Source organism: Lathyrus oleraceus, chromosome 7 (assembly GCF_024323335.1).
Source record: "Lathyrus oleraceus cultivar Zhongwan6 chromosome 7, CAAS_Psat_ZW6_1.0, whole genome shotgun sequence".
Classification (NCBI taxonomy): Eukaryota; Viridiplantae; Streptophyta; class Magnoliopsida; order Fabales; family Fabaceae; genus Lathyrus; species Lathyrus oleraceus.
In genome coordinates this window covers 423547989-423568467 of record NC_066585.1, presented here as the reverse complement: position 1 = coordinate 423568467, position 20479 = coordinate 423547989, and the positions used below count along the sequence as shown (strand labels likewise).

Here is a 20479-nt window from a genome sequence, read left to right as displayed (position 1 = left end):
TGAAGTACGGGGTCAAGAAAGAGATCATAAAGTGGTTAGATGCTGGAATTATCTATGCAATCTCTGATAATGTATGGGTGAGTCCAATTCAATGTGTTCAAAAGAAGGGTGGCATGGAAGTGGTCATCAATGAGAAGAATGAATTAATCCCTACAAGAAGAATTACAGGGTGGAGGATCTGTATGGACTATAGGAAGTTGAACAAGGCCACGAGGAAGGAGCATTTTCCTCTACCATTTATTGATTAGATGTTGGATAGGTTTGATGGTAAGGATTATTTTTGCTTCTTGGATGTGTATTATGGCTATAATCAAATAACCATTGCACCTGAAGATCAAGAAAAGACTACATTCATCTATCCTTATGGTACTTTTGCTTTCAGAAGAATGCCTTTTGGATTGTGCAATGCTCCAGCCACGTTTCATTGCTGCATGATGGCAATATTTTCAGACATCATTGAGAATTTCATGGATTTTTTCATGGATGAATTCTCTATTTTTGGAGAATCATTCAAGAAATACGTTGATAACTTGGATTTGGTGTTGACCAGATGTGAAGAGAACAGTCTTGTGTTGAATTGGGAGAAGTTCCATTTTATGGTGAATGAATGTATTATTCTTGGGAATAAAAAATCAAAGAAAGGATGAGAATTGGATCAAGCAAAAGTGGAAGTTATAGAGAAGTTACCACCCCCCAATAAACATCAAGGAAATTAGAAGTTTTCCGGACCATGCTGGATTTTATAGAAGATTTTTCAAGGATTTTTCCATGATAACCAAACCATTATGCCAGCTGCTACCGCATGATGTGCCTTATATCTTCAATCAGGAATGTATGCATTCCATCAAGATGTTGAAGAAATCCATGATCTCTGCACAAATTGTAAATACTCCTGACTGAACAAAGCCTTTTGAGTTGATGTGTGATGCCAGTGACTTTGTCGTTGGAGTTGTGCTTGGCCAAAGACATAACAAGGTGTTCCATACCATTTACTATGATACTAGGACATTAATTAAAGCATAATAAACTACACAACAACTGAAAAAGAGTTGCTAGTTGTTGTCTTTTCTTTTGATAAGTTCAGATCCTATCTGGTGGGAACAAGGGTCATTGTGTATACTGATCATGCTTCCATAAAGTATCTCATTACCAAGAAGGAAGCCAAGCCTAGATTGATAAGATGGGTGATGATTTTACAAGAAATTTACCTAGAGATTAGAGACGAGAAGGGAGTGGAAAATTTAGTTGTTGATCATCTTTCAAGACTGCCAGAGGAAGTGTAGGACAAGAACAATGAAGACATTCATGAAAGTTTTCCTGATGAACAGTTGATGTTGATTACCTATGGCGTGACACCTTGGTATGTTGATATTATCAACTATCTTGTCAGCTGATACATTCCACCAAATTTCAACTCCTAACAAAGGAAAAGGTTCTTCCACATGACCAAAATTTACTTTTGGGATGAACCTTTTCTTTACAAACAACGTGCTAACCAACTTCTTAGAAGATGTGTGAACCATAAGAAAAAGGATCTTATTTTCCTTTCATGAGGCTCCTTATGGAGGAACCAGAACTTCTGCCAAAGTTCTGCAATCATGTTATTTATGGCCCTCTCTTTTAAGAGAAGCTCAAGAATTGGTAAAAAAACTGTGATATATATCAAAGAGTAGGGAGTATCTCCATGAGGCAAGATATGCCTCTTACTAACATCCTTGAAATATAACTTTTTGATGTGTGAGGCATTGACTTCATGGGACCATTCCCACAATCTTCTGGAAATATGTACATGTTGGTGGCTGTAGACTATGTCTCTAAGTGGATAGAGGAAGTGGCAACTCCCACTAATAATGCTAGGGTGGTGACCAAATTTTTGGTTGAAAACATTTTTATTAGACATGGCTGTAAGACCCCAATTTTGGCCCTAAGATCCCTCATGGCCCATATCATATCATATCATGGCCTCAAGGATCATTGCATGCCCTAGCTTCCCTCCTAGTGGGTGGGTTACCTTGTGAGTGTGGTTCTTGATCACCAAGCATGTCTTGCATTTGTATATCTTTGCTTTTCATTTGTTTATCAACCCAAAAAGTACAAAAATATTGTCATCTAACCATGTTACTTGCAGCTGAAGCAATCATCAGCCAATTAGGTCAAAATCAGTCAAAGTCAGTCATTGCAGTGGATGGTGGCCATTCTTGCAGAATTTGGGCACCATGATCAATAATCAAGAGTTCTTATATGTTGTGACATCATTTGGAATCAAAATCTCAAGGGATTAGGGTTTGGAATTCATCAGAAAGTGCTTCAGTCATCCAAAACCCTAGAAAGTCAAACTTGGTCAACTGTCCATTTAATTAGTGATTTGGTGATGGGATTTGGTCTGAGAGGTCTCATTCATGTCTATACAAGCTTCATATATCATGTCAAGCATCCACAGTGAAGAAAATAAAGTCAGACAAGAAATTTCCAGAAATAGAAAGTTGACCTGTAATTCAAATTTGCCAAAAATGGAAACTTCTTGATCTTAAACTTACATCATGATACAAGCTTCAAATGAATTTTTGCCCAACATGAAAGTTGAAGATCTTGTTCTCCCATTTCCAAAAAGTCCAAGAACACTCAATTCCCATGTATGGTTGGCAAGTTATGATCAATTCATTCTCCAAAATTTTTGAACTTCAAAAGGCCATATCTCTCAAACCATTTGGCCAATTTGGGTGGGGCTTTTTCCTACAAGTCACATTTGATCCCCTCTTTCCAAAAATGTCATCATCATGCACCAAAACTTCACCAATCAAAATGGCCTTTTTGGACTTACATGAATTAATTTCAAGTGTGGTGCAAAAGTGATTTTGTGAAATAACCAATTCTAACACATTTTGCCAATTGAGATTGTTCAGAAATGATATTTTGGATTTGTTTAGGCCCAAATTTCGCAGCCAGCTCATGCACATGCACCATTTGAGTGAGAAACCACCAATTAGCCAAAACATGTCAAATTAGCAATTCCAATTTCATTTTCCATTAACCTTAATTAGAGAAGTTAAACAGAAGTATATAAGCTCTTTTTTATGTCAAACTAAACCCTAGCAGCCACTCTTACCAAAAGAAAAACTCAGTTTTCTCTCAAACATCATTTTCCTTCATTTTGCATTTTTGCTGAAAATTCTCAAAGAGCCCGAACTTGCTTGCTTGTTCCATCATCAACCAACACCCTGGAAGCATTTTCATGCCCTGAATCTTAATTGTAAGCAAAGCCTTCCACTGTTCCATGGAGAACTCATTCATGGCAGATCATGGTTGCAGCTAGAAGCAAGGTTTTCGAGCTAAACTCCCACTTCCTTTCACCTCCTAGGACCTTCATGTGCATCTGTTTTGAGCATTTGTGGCCAAAGAAACACTGAATCGACACTGTCCTCCAAACTTGGTGAGTTTTCGATTTTAATTATTCTCTAAATCATGCCATGCTTATGATAGAGCTTGCTATGCTGGTCATTCTGAGACTTGAATCATAGAAAATGGTTGTATATTCTCAAAGTTATGTTGACATGAAATTTCACATATGAACATGTTCTTGCTTGCTGCTCTTTTGTTAGCTCGATTTAATGAATATGGATGCTGGATTATGATTGTGCTTGGTCTGCTGATTAGAATGATATGCCATTTACTCATTTCTGTGACAATAATTTCATTCACGATTTTGGAAGTGATGATGATGTTAGTGTATGCGCAAACCCTAATTGCATTTTCCAGATTTTCCCTTGCCCGTGTTTGGTTGGATGGATTTGTTTTTCGCTTGCATGAGAACACTGTTTTATTGCCATGCATAAATCACAGCGTGACACGCAGGATATTCCAAACGAGGCGTTTCATTAAAATGTCCCAGTAATTACAAGTTTGCCACCGTGCCCAATTAAACTATTAAATCATGTTTTGTTTTCAATTTTTATTCCATTTTTGATCACCAACTTGCAAAAATCATAGCATCTTCATTTTAAATCCAAATTTCATGAAATTTTTTGCATTATGCTCTGCTTGATCTCTACTTTTTTATCATGATTTTTTATGATTTTTTGCATGAGTAGATTTTAAATGGTATTAGGGTTTGTGACATGTGCTCATATTTTGTACCTTTTGCCAAATCATTTGTGAAATGGTGATGCCTTATCCAATGGCTTCCAAATTCTTTGTGCTTAAACTAGACACATTCATGGTGATTTTGGTTTAGAGTTTATGAATTTATCATCTCTGGTTTGAGAGTTATGATTTTTTGAATTAGGGTGTGACAATTTGTGTCACACCAATGATGTGCAACTTCATGATTTTTGATACCATGCTTATTGAACTCCAATTGATGAGAATTTTTTCATGAATGTATTTGAGTATGTCTAGTTTACATGTGAATTTTCTTGGAATTATTTGTGGCATTTCCTAATTGTTTGAGATTTTCTCCCCTGTTTGACCAAAATGTTGACTTTTGTGATACATGTTTCCATTTCATTTGTGAAATTCTCATACTTTATTGGATGGACATGAAATTTGACATGTGATTACTAGACATCTTAAGCTTTGCCATGGTCTTGATCCCATTCATTTCTCATATGTTATCACTGATTTATGATTTTTTGAAGTTGGTACATGTTTGGTTGACTTCTTTGAGCATGCTTAAACTTGCCTTGCCTTTCTTATTTTCATTGACCATCTTCCCATGATCCAAATGAGCTGAAATTTTACATGCATGTCATGTTATGGATTATGATTGTTCATGATTTATTTGATTATTTTTGGAATTGATTATGTTTGGTTTTGAGTTAAGTCTTGCTGTTGACTTCTATGAGCTTTCATTTGCCATGCTTTGACTTCTTTTGCTTATGAAATCATGATGATGAATGATATGAATGTGGGACCAATTGAGTTTGCTTATTGATTGTTTAAACTTGATTTTGGTTGAATTTCATTTGCTGTTTTGACTTTCTCATCCTCTTTTGACCCTAGGCTTGTCCTAGTGGTCCTGTTGCTTATGTTTGAGTTCATGTTTTCAGGTTAAGCAACAATGCTCCAAAGAGATCATACAAATTTGATTAAGCTTGATTGTTTATCATGACTAACATGTTTGTTTTGTAGGTTGCTTGGCTCACAAGCTTTGAGCCTTGTGCTTTGCACATTTATCTGTTTGTGTTTGACTGTTAATCCTTACCTCATTTTGCTTTGACTTTGAATTGTGTACTGATTCTGTTTGACTATTTCAGGTACCATTAGTTGCTTAGTTCTTTAAGAACTTGCTTTGCTTTGCTTTAATAGCAATTTGCATTGAGGTATAATCCCTTTTCTTCATGTAGTCTGGAAGACCTGGCCTGTTACTTGGCCAGGCAACTGTCTGAAGTCCTCCTTAAGAGGCAATGCTTGTGTGTGTTTACATTTGTCCCAAGCAGGAAAAGTCCTTTAAATAAGGCAATTGGTAGATCAAAGAGATAAGCAACCTATCTCCTACTATTCTGTGAGTCTTCTCCTTGCTCCCATTACATGGTTGTAGCATTGAGATCCAAACCCAAGATCTATAGAGTCAATAATCTGTGGAGAGAGTTCCTACTTTCTGAACTCCCACACCTACTGATATTCAAATGCTCTCCCTGACCAGGGATAAGAGCAATGAGGCACACCCCTCATATCCTTTCATCTGCTTCACCTTAGCCCCTCAATGGCAAGGTTAAGAGCACCAGTTAACCTATTCCAGTTGGCTTCAATGCCTAACCCTTTGTATGAGCCTCATTGTGTGGTTATAGTGTGTGCTGATTGACTTCATTGATTGCTCACTTCATATACACATGTTTGCTTGTATGCTTTGTGCATTTATCATCATTAATTTCTCATTAATGCATAACCATCTCATTTGTCTCTGTGACATATCTTTGTTGTTTGCCCATTGAGGACAATTGTAAGACCATCCATTGGCCATTGTTCCTATGATATGGAAGTGAGTATAAGACCATTTCATTGGCCACTCATCATCTTATCTTTGCTTGATGCATTTGTTTGTTGTGTGTGAGGATGCAACTGTAAGTCCCTGCAAGTTGGCATTTGCTTTCCTATGATCACATGTGCATTTGTTTGATTGTATGTGAGGATGCAATTATAAGTCCCTGTAAGTTGGCATTTGCTTTCCTATGATCACATGTGCATTTGTTTGATTTTATGTGAGGATGCAATTGTAAGTCCCTGCAAGTTGGCATTTGCTTTCCTATGATCATATGTTGGATATTGGTATAAGCCCAGACAGATTGGCATCCAGTATCCAAGTTTCATTTTGTTAGGAGATTAGTGTAAGTCCATAGAGTGGCCTCTGATATCCATTTCTGTTTTAGGAGATTGGTGTAAATCCATCTATTGGTATCCCGTATCCGCTTTTGTTTGTGAGATTGGAGTAAGACCATTGAGTGGCATCCGGTATCACTTGTTTGCTTATTTTGTTATTGCTCATTGCCTATTCCAAAGGACACACTTGAATCATCTCCTATATGATTTCAAGAGGTGAACCTTCTAAGAAGTTTTACAATCCATCTTCATCCATTCATCCCCATTATGTCCTAAACCTTTTCACACTTTGATTTCAAACTTGACATAGATATTGTGCAAACATCTTCATGTTTTCAAATCAAAAACCTGGACCCCAAGTCCTTGACTTTTTTTTCAAACTCCATTTCATAACACTTCTTTTGAATCAATCTTAATCATACTTTGACCCTACTTTCACAATCACAATCAATTAACTTCACCCATTCAATTGTTTTGGCTTTGTCCATTGATAATCTTTTCATGCATTAGCCATAGGTTTCAATTATCATTGTGGTTGATGTAAACCTCACCCTATCCTTAGTGAGTCGACTATAAGACTTCCGTACTGAAAACAGGGCTAACCCCTCTAGTACGTCGAAGCTATCCTCGCATGGTGGATGTTGGTCTTGGTCGAGTTTTCTCCCATTGATAATGAAGAGCCTCAGTGCTATTGTTTAAAATTGAATCCACCAACTTTTGGAAATCTTTTAGCCGAACTACGGCGTTTTGATCCTTACCTTTGATGGAAGGTACGTAGGCAACGGGTTCATCCGTTCGAACACAAAAATAACTAACTTGTATATTCTTTTCTCATCATCCCAATCATGTTTGCACAATACTTATGTCAAAACAAATAACAATTTAGTACAACAAGTGTGAAAAGGGCTCCCTAGGAGTACCTAGGACGTAGTGGGTGCCTAACACCTTCCCATTGCGTAATTTACCCCTTACCCAGACTCTCTGATCTTTTTATTAGTTTTCTACGTGTAAAACTTCTTAGGCTTTTATTCGCTTTTTAGCCAGTCCTTTGGATAAATAAAAGTGCGGTGGCGACTCGAAAATTCATTGTATGTTTTGCTTATGCTTTAATCGATAAATCATATAGCGACGAATACACCGCTACAATGGCACCCCTAGAGAAATCATTAGTGATGAGGTAACCCATTTTTGCAATAACTTATTTGAAAATTTAATGGAACAATATGGAGTCAAACACAAGGTTGCTACAACCTACTATCCACAATGTAGTGGACAACATGGAATTTCCAATAGAGAGGTAAAAAGGATTTCGGAAAAAGTTGTGAGCCCCTCAAGGAAGGACTGGTCTAAGCATTTGGATGGTGCTTTGTGGGCTTATATGACAACTCACAAAACTACTCTTGGAATATGTCCATATAGACTTGTCTATGGTATGGCTTGTCATTTACCAATTGAGTTAGAGCACAAAGCATTTTGGGTTGCCAAAACTTTGAATTTTAATTTAGCCAATATTGGCCAAGCCAGAATGCTCCAACTAAATGAACTAGAGGAGCATAGGCTATTCTGCTATGAGAATGTTAAGCTGTATAAGGAAAAGATAAAGAGGTGGCACGACGGCAAATTCCAGAAAAGACAATTGGTAGAAGGCCAGTATATTCTTTTATTCAATTCCAGACTTAAGTTATTCCCAAGCAAACTTAAGTTTAGGCGGTATGGCCCCTACAAATTGATTAAAATTTATCCTCATGGGGGAGTAGACTTATTGAATGAGAGAACAAATGAAGAGTCCAATGTGAATGGACAAAGAGTTAAGGCATGTCATGGTGAATCCTTGCGCAACACAAGGATCACTTTGGATTCGCATGAATCTCCGTGATCTTGTTGTAGTCTGGCTAAAAGACTATAAAATAGCGTTACTATGAGGCAACCCAACTTAACTTTTATTTTTGTTTTTGCTAGTTTGTTTAATTTTCATATGATGTTGATTGATGAAGACAAGTGGGAAAGGTCAGAGTCAAGTGTTTTCGTGCCTGTGAGCTAGGGTTTAAACATGAAAAAAGAAGTAAGTATTGTCCCTTTGAATTCAGTAAAAATAAGGAAAAATGGAAGTTTTGCTCAAAAAGGGAACATGATAATAAGACATAATTGAGTGCAGAAGAGACAGAATGTGCCCACGTGCGTATCCAGACTATTGAGCCATGTGCGTGACGCCACCTTTGGACATGCCTATTAATTGTGATGTCTCCTCACTTCATGATTTTGGGTGCTACCACAAGTAACATCTAATTAACCTAATCGGTTTCTATTCCCCCTCTCTCTTAGAAATTTCAAATTTTTATAATCGTACCCTTTGTTTTCCCTCTCTCTCCTTCACTCTCTTTTAAAATGTGAAATCACCAAACTTCCATCATTATATTCTCTCAACCCCTAAAGACCATAACCTCTCAACCTCTATTTCTTTCCAAAATCGTCTCTTAAAGATTTTCTTCATGTTATTCATTTCCCTCAAATCCCATAAATTCACATTTGTTCCCAAACACATCAAACCCTAATTTCAGTATGAGTCCCATATACATCCAAGGACGCTTCAAGTCAAGTGCTCGCAAAAATGCCACTTATCAATATCGATGTTAGCCAGTGGTTTGCTGATTATTTTCTAGGGATGAACATGCATTCAAAACGAGGTTTTATTTATGACATGCAATATGAAAATCTAGGTCTACCAGGTGATATGGGAAAGTTGATTGAAGCTATGAAGTGGACCAGATTTTGTCAACAACCACAACCCTACATACTCAGATTATGAAGGAATTTTATGAGAATCTGGTTGATATAACCAACGGGAAGGCTGAAGTTATGGTTAGAGGTGTGAAGGTGTATTACTTTGAGGGAACCATCAACATTCTATCCAAGCTAGGACTAGTTAAAGACAGATATCGAGACCTGATGGTGGCATCTGATGATGTTGACTATGATGTGTATATGGAATCTCTGTGCAACCCAAGTACTAAGTGGGTGGAATTTGGAGGACAGAAAACTCTAAAAATAATGGACTTTAGGTCAGAATCCAATGTACGGTACCAATCTATCAAGCATTTTCTTAGACCAATAACACACAATGAAATTGTCAACAGAAAAAGGTCAGTTTTGCTTCACTGTATAACCTTTGGAGAAGGCATAAATATGGGAAAGGTTATTGTGCAAGAGATTCAAGCATGTTCTAAGAAGATGCAAGATATGTTGTACTTCCCCATGCTTAATCTCAAATCTCTGCAAGAGGCATGGTGTGCCTCAAAAGGCGATTGATGAAATATGCCACCCCCAGGTTGCCTTTGATAAGGTTATCATCCAAACCCTGATGAAACCTAAAGGAAGGAGAAGGAAACCAAAGGTAGGACAAAAGTTAGCAGTTGAAGCAAGCTTCAAGATAGATCAAATTTTATGGAAAGTGTTGTTACAGATGCAAAAGGACCAGAGAGATTTCTATAAATTTTCAAAGGAACATTTTGAATGGGAAAAGAAACTGAACGAGTGGAACTACAACAATGAAGCTATGCCAGTTTTTCCAGATCATATCATAGGAGAACTTGAAGAGAAAAATGATCAACCCCTGAAAGAGGAGGAAGTGAAGGAAAAGAAGAAGCAGAAAAAGGCAATGTTCTCGGGTGCGCATGGATCGTCTAGCTCTGGCCTACCCAAGGAGGACACCATTGAGAGGCCTAGGAAAAAGGCCATAAATAATATGAACCTTAAACAAGTGAAGACCATAGGCGTGTTTGAAGAGGACACTGAAAGAAAAAAAGAAAATAAATATGAAAATGTTGTTGAAGAGAGTTATGATGAGGATGGAAGACCATTAAATGAGTTGTTAATGCAAGTTGCTAAGGACAAGAAAGAGATTATGGCCGATGCACCTGAAAGGGTGCAAGGTAAAAAGATCTTTGAAAAAGAGAAGGTCAGTGATGATGAAGAGGGAGATCAGAATGACAAAGAACAAGAAGAAGATAAGGAGAAGGAGAAGCTTGATGGCATGGCTGGTAGTGAGAAGGACGACAAGGAAGAGGCTGGAAATGGCTTAAATGGGCAGCAGGAGAATGAAACAATTTCTTAGGAGAAAGGAATAACTGCAGTGGAAGAGATAGATTCGGCTACATACTCATACAAATTTGATTCTAAAGAGGAATTTGAGGAAGAGGTGAACACTGATGTGACACTTGTTGTCACTCCTGTGAAGGTGAAGAAGCCAGTGAATCCCAACATGCTTGCCCCTAGAAAAAATGGCTCAGAAGAAGAAATCTCGTGCTAAGGCCAAGCTTCCAGCTAAGCCAAAATTTCCCTCCAAGAAATTTCCATCCTAGCCATTTAAGGTGCCTGCAACTGTCATGATGAAATTTGTCTTTGAGGAACCCAAGACTTCAAGAAAAGAACTTCTGCAAGAGCCTTCCCAGAAGAAGGCTAGAAAAAATAAGAAGGAATACCATGCTTTAAGGAAACGTAACATGCTTAATTCCTAACTAGTATTTCTATTAAACTTTTTGAGGGTAACTAGTGGTGCGCCCCATTTCATCAGATGATAGCGAGGGCCCTGTCCTTACTACAAGTCTGAGGGAGTGGCAACCAAAGTCATGACCTTGACCATCAATCCACCAATTCTTAATTATCATGATATTCTCAATTATCATGATATTGATTGTTGTTGTTTCTAAGTTGTTTGGTTTAGTTGTGGTTTGGATGTGTTTTAGCCATATTTTGAATTAATGAAAACTTTGCTTTCTTTGGTTTTAATTTCATGTTGTTAAATTTTTTTTAAAAATAATTGAAAAATAACCAGACAAAACAAACTGGCTGCAACCCCTAGAAGTCAGACAACTCTAGAAGACTTAGGAAAAATCTATTAGGATTATGAAAATGTTGGAAACAAAGTTTTAAGTGATAGTCAATTGTACCTTCTTGTGTTTCTGATAACCCTGGACACACCTTTAGTAGTCAGAAAAGTAGACAGCCTCTTGATAAATTTGAACTATTTTAAATTATGGAATAAGATTTCACTGTAGGATTTAGTTAGGGTAGGATAGTACTTCTATTTAGGATCTAGTACAATTGGACACACTGCATATGAAAATAAAAATACCAAAGTGTGTAAAGGAAGTAAACTAAAGTGCACTTCTTGTATAAGTTCATGTTCCCGAAACTGGAGGAACAAAGTCTTTGAATAAGTTCTTGTGACTAAAACTGGAGGAACAGTAGATGCCTTCACCATTAGTGCTAGGTTGAACTCATTACAAGTGAGATCCCATCAGGGGGAAAGGTGGAACATCTACCTAGCTTATCAATAAAAATGCATGTGTGTTCCTAAGTACAAAAATATGAAAATAGAACGGTAAAAAAACCTGTTGAAACTGAAAGATGAGATCTTGGACCATAGGATAAAGCAAACAAAGTTAAATTTAGGCTAGCTATCTTGACTGAAGAGTTATAGCATGACAGGTAGCATCAGTAATGCATAGAGCACACATACACTTATGATCTAGCTTTAGGGATGAGTTGTGCCAATATTTGAAAATAGTCCTTTGAGATGATTTCTGGTTTGATGATAAGTTTACGCTTCTTGAAAAGATGGTTGTTTGAAAGGGAGATTTCTCTGTCGTTATCTGTCGCATCACTTAAGGATAAATAATGGTTCAAATTTGGGGGTGTGATAATCCACATTTAGTGACTTATTACATACCTTAGTTTTCCATATTATTAGTTTTATTTCCTTTTAAGTTGTTAGTTTTAGTTCATTTTAGTTGCTTTATAGCAATTAGTCTGAAGCATAATAAGTGCTCCTTTTTGTTGGTTTGATGTGTTTGTTGCTTGAATTAAGGTTAGCTCTATCGAGCTAAGGCAATACTATAGTGGACAGCACCTGGGAGTGCAAGCTGAAGCAGAAAGATGAACTTTGCCAAAGAAGAAAAATGGAGAAAGCAGTTGGGTTCCTAGGGAAGACTTGGAAGGAATGTCATATTGGATGGAAAATTTGCTTGGTACTAAAGGAAATTCATTTGAATTAAGTGGATAACACCAAGAAGTGATAGAAGACAAAGATGGCACAATAGTACAACCACTACTCTGCATGCTCTGTAGGAAAGGACAACACCGCATGTATCCTATTGTGGCAGTCTGTCACAAGACGCCTTATCTACCACAATTGTTCCCATGTACATGATTCCTTGCTTGCTAAGTAGAAATAATTATGTGAAGGCGTTGATTCATGTAATGGGCTTGATTTGATTTCCTCATTTTTGGCCCATGATCCAAGACATCACAAGAAACCCTAGTGAAGGCTTATAAATAGAACTTAATTAAGATTGAAGAGGGAGATGAGAATTATCCCAAAAATAAAAGACAAAATATAATAGTGTGAGGTTAGTGGAGAGAAAAGAGAGTTCTTCTTCTTACCATTTCATGTACCAGTTGTTGATCCCCTAGCGCCACTGGAGTCATCTCTTGTTAATTATCCATCTCATGAAGTCTTCACATTACTCTTAGGTTTACATTTCTTCTCCAGTATTGGTTTAAGAATGTATCTTTTGAGAACCATGTATGTAGTTTGTACTCATCTCATCATGAGTTAAACCTTTTGTATGTTGAGCAATGGGAAGTTAATGTTATGATGTTTTTATGTTAAGTCATGTGTTATTTAATGCCTTGTTTTATTATGTTTTAACTGGTTTATAAATATGATTCTTTGAGTGATCAACTTAGAAAAAGATAATAGATTATTGTTGTGAGGGATCCAACAACAAGTGGATTTTATGATAAAAGTAGTTGAAAAGAGTAGGATAAAGATATTAACTTGATTAGTTCACTTAGAGATAAGGGACTACAACTACAAGGGACTTCAGAATATAAATATATGTATTTTAGAGTTTTAAGTGTGACTTAGAAATTCGCTCCCTTGCCCTAGTTATGAGTGTCCTTCCTATTAGAATTCTTTTTTATGATGTCAAAACTAGGGTATTTAGCGTTTATGTATATTGGACGGTATCCTCTAAGTCTAAATGTGAATCTTAGCATTAGGAAGTATAACAACATTTTGGAAATAGTTTAAAAAAGGTTTAGAAAAGGTTTTATGCATTAAAAACTGGTTTTTATATGAAAAACAGGTTTATGTATAGACACATACATGCTATGAGTCGACACATAGAAGTAAAATTTCCCTATGAGTTGACACATATGAGTTACAGATCGACACATGTAACTCATTTTTAAAGCCTGTAACTTCTGTTTGATGTGCCACATATACAAGTCGACACATACATCGTATGTTCTGACACATGACATACATAGGTCATCACATGCTTTAAAAATCTTGAAACTTTGCATTATTTTATAAACCTCTTGCATTCCTTTTGCTTCTATTTGGCATACATATAAATGATTCATACATGCATAATTTATTTCAAGTGATTTTGAGAAAATCACATACGAAATCGGGATTTCAAAGAGTTATCTTCATCTTTAACGTACGTTCTATGCATACACACAAACATATAATACATAATCATTCTTTGTTTGGGTGCCATCTAGAATCAGCGTTGATAATGTTCAATTTAGATTGTTGAATTGTAAATTGGGTTGAGATCTTTGAGGGTTTCAAATAAGAAAACCAAGTTGGGGTTTTCCTTCAAGATTAATTAGGGATTTGAAGGTTTTGGAAAAGATTACGCAATTTGGATTCGATCAATAAAAAGCTTTGAAGAACAGTGGTTTCTTACAAAGGAGTAGTGTGAGAAGGTGGATCATCTTGGTAAATCTTGGGTTACAACAATTCACAATTTGGATCCGTACGAATAAAAGCTTTAAAGAATGGGGGTTTCTTGCAAAGAAGTAGCGTGAGACGGTGGATCAAGTTGTTATTGTTGGGTGACTTGATCAAGCTCAGATCAAGGGAAGAGAAAGTGTTAGAATCAACATCAAACATAGGGTTTGTAGGGTTGGATTGCTACATTTGTCTTGTAAATGAATTTTGCAAAGTAAGAAATTTTTCAATCTCCTCGGACTTGACTGATTACCAAAGCAGAGTCTCCAAACACTTCAAGAATCTTGATTCTTAAGTCGATGGCTGCTTCAATACTGTATATGCACGCTTCATATTCTGCCATATTGTTTATGCAATCAAAGCATAGTTTGGCAGTGAATGGAATATGAAAACTAGTCGGAGATGTAATAATTGCTCTTATTCCATGGCCTTTAGCATTAGAGCCATCATCGAACACGAGCGTTCATCGCGCTCCTAGTTCGGATCCTTCGTCCATTCCGGGAATATTGCAGTCTCTGATGAACATGATGTCCTCATTGGGAAAGCCAAATTCGATAGGCTGGTAACTCCCCACATGTTGGTGGGCAAGGTAGTCAGACAAGAGACCCCCCTTAATGGATTTTTGAGTCACATACTGAATATTATACTCGGTTAGCAGCATTTTCCACTGGGAAATTCTTCCACTGACAACGGGCTTCTCAAAAATGTACTTTATCGGATCCATTTTGGATATCAACAAAGTAGTGTGGCAAATCATATACTATCTCAGGCGTCGAGCTGCCCAAGCTAGAGCACAACAAGTCTTCTCTAACAGTGAGTATCTGGTATCACAATCAATAAACTTCTTACTCAAGTAATGGAATGCATGTTCTTTAGGCCAATGTCATCATGCTGACCCAAAACATAGCCCATCGATTCATTTAGCACAGTGAGATACTTGATTAAAGGCCTACCAGGAACCGGTGACTTCAAGATCGGTGGTACTTGTAAATACTTTTTTTATCTTATTAAAGGCTTCTTGACAACTATCATTCCACACGACCGCTTGATCTTTTCTCAATAATTTGAATATTGGTTCACATGTAGCCGTTAGATGCGAGATGAACCAGGATATGTAGTTAAGTTGTCCAAGGAAGCCTCAAACCCCTTTCTTAGTTCTAGGAGCTGGCATGTCTTAAATGGCTCATACTTTGTCTGGATCAACCTCAATACCTTGTTAACTCACTATGAACCCCAACAACTTGCTGAAACAGACTCCGAAAGTGCATTTAGCAGGATTCAGCCTTAGCTGGAATTTCTGGAGCCTGGCAAATAGCTTCCTTAAATGGTCCAAGTGGTCATCTTTAGTATTGAATTTAGCAATCATATCATCAACATACACTTAAATATCCTTGTGGATCATGTTATGGAAAAGGGTCATCATGGCGCGTTGATATTGTGCTCCTGCCTTTTTCAAGCCAAAAGGCGTGACTTTATAACAGAAAGATCCACAGGGTGTGATGAAAGTAGTTTTCTCCATGCCAGCTGGAGCCATCTTGATTTGATTGTACCCTGAGAAACTGTCCATGAAAGAAAAGACCGAGTATTGAGCGATGTTATCTACCGAAACATCAATATGTGATAAAGGAAAGTCATCCTTTGGACTGACTTTATTGAGATCATGGTAGTCCACACACATCTGAAACTTCCCATCCTTCTTCGGAACCGGAACTATATTAGCGATCCACTGAGGATATTCTATGATGGCTAGGAAACCAGCATCAAATTGTTTCTTGACTTCTTCTTTGATCTTCAGGGCCATGTCAGGTTAGGTTCTTTGGAGTTTTTGTTTTATTGGAGGGCATCCAGGCTTGAGTGGCAAGCAATGTTCAACAATGTTGGTATCCAACCCAGGCATATCTTAGTAATACCAGGCAAAAAGATCAACATACTCACAAAGTAACTCTACCAACTCACGGTGTACATGCATGGCAAGGGAAGCCCCAATCTTGACCTCTCTTCTGATTTCTTTAGAGCCTAGATTGATCACTTACAACTGTTCTTGACGCGGCTGAATCTTCTTTTCCTCATGCTCAAGAAGTCTGGCAAGCTCAAGTGGCACTTCACAATCTTCCTCACCGTCGTCTTCGACTTGGTTAATTAGAAACCCAAATCTACAGCGAACTCCAGCAATGTTGCGCTTAGTGGAATCATTTATTCTGCACTTTATGAGTTTATTTTTAGAATGTGATTTTTGTTTTGAAAAGGATGTAAAAAATAAAGAAAAATAACTTCTGCCATTCACTTTTAAGTGAAAAGTAAAAATAAAGAAAATGGATCATGATTTTGAGTATAAAAGTTGTCTTTCATTGATTTAATAATACTTTAAAAACATAGAAGGCCCTTACAAGCTGACCACATGCCTCAGGAAAAGAGCTCGAAAATGCTAAAAATCTTGACTTGTTTTTTGTGGTATCGGGCTTCAATGGTGGCAGGGTTTCTTTGGCTTTAAAATCTTTGAATTAATGCAATAGCTTCCAATATTTATAGGGAATGAATTGGGGTCCAAATACGTGTGGAATTCGCTCAAATTTGTGTGAATTGAGTGGGAATTTTTCAGATCCCGAGCTTGTGAATTTTTGGTGCCAAACTCGTGAATTTATATGTTTTCAAGTCATTTTAAGTGACGCTCATATGTGTTTGGTCATGGTTAATTGATTTGCACTTGTGAGAAGTGGTCCCAAGTTGATTTATACAATTTTCAACATTATATGTCACATACCAAAACAAAGTTAGGCCACCATGTTCAAGCTTAGGCCAAATCGAATCCACTCGTGCGTTTTGTGATTTTCTTTGAGCCAGATGATCACGTCATGGAGTAGAATAAGATGCAGAAAGAATCAATCTAATGGTATATTTGAGGTGAAAGTTATGGTATTGTGAAGTTGAGGTCGTGACCTGGTTTTGTGGGCTAGGCAATTAGTCAAGCACTTTGCAACATGTTTGGTCATTTTAGGGTCCAATGTTCATGATGCCATAACTTTTGATTACCTCGTGAATTTTGATCCAAACTTGGGCCAAATTACCTTTGGAATAAGCCTAATATAATGAAAATGGAATGGGGTCAAAAGGATAATTGAGCTGAAAATGGCAAGGGTGGAAAGTAGGGGTCCTGACAAGGTTTTGACCCATTTTGGAAACTTGTCCATTGGTATAAATGAGGTTTTAAATGGATGAACTGATATTTGACCCTTGAATCAAAGTTATAAGCGATCCAAAAAGGCACATTTGGCTCCAAAAGGCTTGGCATTTAGGTAAAAATTGAAAGAGTTGTGGAGTTTGGACCAAAAGCATGGCATTAGGTCAAACTACCTTGCACCCTTTTTGCCAATTTGAAGTTTCTTTGTATCTTAAACAATGATGATGATGGAATGAGTATCCCTTGATGAAATCTTAATTAGGGCTTAAGTTATATGTGATTTGTCTCGAGGATTGAGGGTCGTGGTTTGGAGATCACCATATGAAACACCTTTGACACAACTTGAACCAAACTTGCACTTCCCTTGATCAAAGACCTTGAATTTGGCTTATTTTGAGACATAATCACCTACTTGAATAATAAGAGTAACCAAGTACCATCTCTTCATGAAGTTAGGGTTATCTTGTCAAGTGAATCATGGTAAAACTCTAGTGTTAATATAAATACACAATGTGGCCATGCTTATGATTTCATGGCCAGATGCAATGATCATGCATGATACGATTTGATGTATGCACATGAGGTATGTGAAAAGAAGATGCTGAATTTTGGGGTATGACAATGAGCAAGAACTCACATGCTTGGAAAAACATGAAAAAGAGCATGAGTTGAAGATAAAGAAAGAGAAAGGTAAAGACAAGGAGTTAAATAAGAAGTATATTGCTCCAAAGGCTTCAAGTTCAAAGTCCTCAATCAATGGGCAAAGTGATTGTGAAATAAGAGATGACGAGAATTCTAATAATGAAGAAATGTGGTTGTTTGTCAAAACGTACAATAGGTACATAAAGAAAAATTGAGTCAAGCACTCCGACAAGAACCTAATCAACTTTAGAAGGCTATTGAACTTCTCAAAGGAAGATGATAATAAGAATGGTAAACTAAGAAGTTCATGTTACTATTGTGGAAAAGTCGGTCATTATAGGTCAGATCGTCCATTGATCAAGAAAGACAAAGAGAAAGGTCATCACAAGAAATCTAGCAAGTCTAGAAGAGCCTATATTACCTGGGAGAGTGGAAGTGACTCTTCAAGTGTTGAAAGCTCAAGTTCTAGTGTCGAATCGGACAAGCTTTGCTTTATGGACAACAAAAAGAAGAAGAAGAATGTAAGTCATTCTAAACATGAATCTAATAATGAATTGTCTTATTCCTAGTTACAAAAGGCTTTTGAAAATCTACATAGAGAAGTTGTAGACGCTTTTAAACAGTTAGCTTCAAACAACATAATTTTTTCACATTTAGAAGCTAAAGTTTTAGAAACCAAAAATAATATGAAGCTCTTAAGCAATCTATGGTAGATGTTCAAAAAGTTATAAATGACGATGAAGTAAATACTCCAAACGACAAATTAAAAAAGGCTCTAGAACCAAAGATCACCTTTGCTATTGATACTACCAAATATAAAATGCCTTCTTATAATCCTTATAGAAGGTATATCTTTGTTAAAAAGGATCAAAATAGCAAATGTCACTCTCCTCACAATTTAACTTGTCATTATTGTTGCAAGAGAGTATACATTATTGAAAAATGCAAGTTTAGGAGACTCTTTGTTTCTAAAGGTGTTTTTCAATGGTTGCCTAAATGCAACTAAGGTCCCACTCACCCTCAAAGACCCAATGAGTATTGGCTACCTAGATTTTTTTGTTGATCTTACAGGATAAATATCTTGCCTCTATGAAGACAGTATGGGATCTTGTTTGTGGATGCTCAAGACATATGACGGGTGACAGCTCCCGATTTCATTGACTTTATGGCAAGGAAGAAGGGTTGTGTGACCAAGGAAGACAACAACTAGTGTTCTTTAATTGGTAAAAGATGTATAAATTACTTTTAATGTTTCCTATCCGAGAAATATCGAAAAAGGGTATTTCGTTTCACGATGCATGTATATCTTCAAATAAAATACTCAAGAACATCAAATAAGGGATTGATCAACCTAAGACAATGAAACCGGAGGAGGAGCAAGAAGCTATAATGAAAATGACAAGAATTAAAGTCCAACCAAAAAGGATGATCATCAAACCAATAACTTTCTTGGATACATTACAAATTACACTATCGGGTACTTTGACAAATATAAAAGTGGTATGAACGTTAATGTTAAAAACGTTTGTGACACGTTTTGTATTTATTCCAACTTCCGATCGAGAGTTCCTTGTGGAATGCATGTGCATCCTCCGTCATTCGTACGATGAGATAATATCGTTTCAATTTTCACTTTGTAAGTAAGTCATTTCTTTTACTTGTTTATTTTTCAAAGGTATATGATATAATTTGTGTATGATATATATTATGAGTGTTCATTTCCAAAAATTTCAATTGACAACCATTGTGTTTTTCTTTTAATATGTTTTTAGTGACCTCATCTAAATTTCTTCATATGTTTTCTATGTTGTTATTATTGCATGCTTACATTTATGTGTTTGCATGTTAATGGCTAGCAAATCATGAAAAATAATCATTTGCATGTGTCTCTCAAAAACTCTTCATGCATGGTTCAATTCTAGCCTTTCAAGGTCGGCCCAAAACCTTATGTTTCATATTTTCACTTTTTGCACCTCATGTGTCGACTCATGTTTGTATAGGCCATCTCATTCAATCTATTTTCAGAAATTTTAAATTTTTAGTTCAGTGTGTGTCGACACATGTGTCGAATGTGTCGACTCATGACCTGTTTAGGTCGGCACATGCTTCCAATAGGTCAACTCATAACGTGTTTTTGGGTAATTTATCTTCATTTCTCATTATCTTTTCATACATGCATTCATCTCCACACATTCGCATTTCATATTGAGTCTTTTAACACTTCAATTGTCATTAACTCCTCTTAGATTCATTTATAATATCTCATCCAATCTCCATTTACCAATAAATCATTAAGCCTTATCATTCAATTATCATATTTCCTCTTCTATAAAACCATCATTATCCTATTATTTCAAATCACACCCAAGTCATCAAAACTCAGAATTTGCATTCAATTTTTGTTTTCATTATTATATTTGTGTGTTTCAGAATCTTTATCTATGGTTTGGATTTGTGGGTACTCATATATCCCTCAAACAACTCCACTTCTCTTTCTCACATTCTTTCAAACACTTGGCATACGAGTTAGTTTTTAAGAA

At 36.6% G+C, this 20479-nt stretch overlaps 1 protein-coding gene across 1 annotated transcript; it reads left to right on the top strand.

The window, feature by feature from the left end:
- Positions 1 to 9775: 9775 nt before the first annotated feature.
- LOC127104168 (uncharacterized) lies at positions 9776 to 10426 on the top strand. Its single transcript, XM_051041370.1, has one exon. The coding sequence runs from the start codon at positions 9776 to 9778 to the stop codon at positions 10424 to 10426; it is 651 nt and encodes a 216-aa protein (XP_050897327.1).
- Positions 10427 to 20479: the final 10053 nt, after the last annotated feature.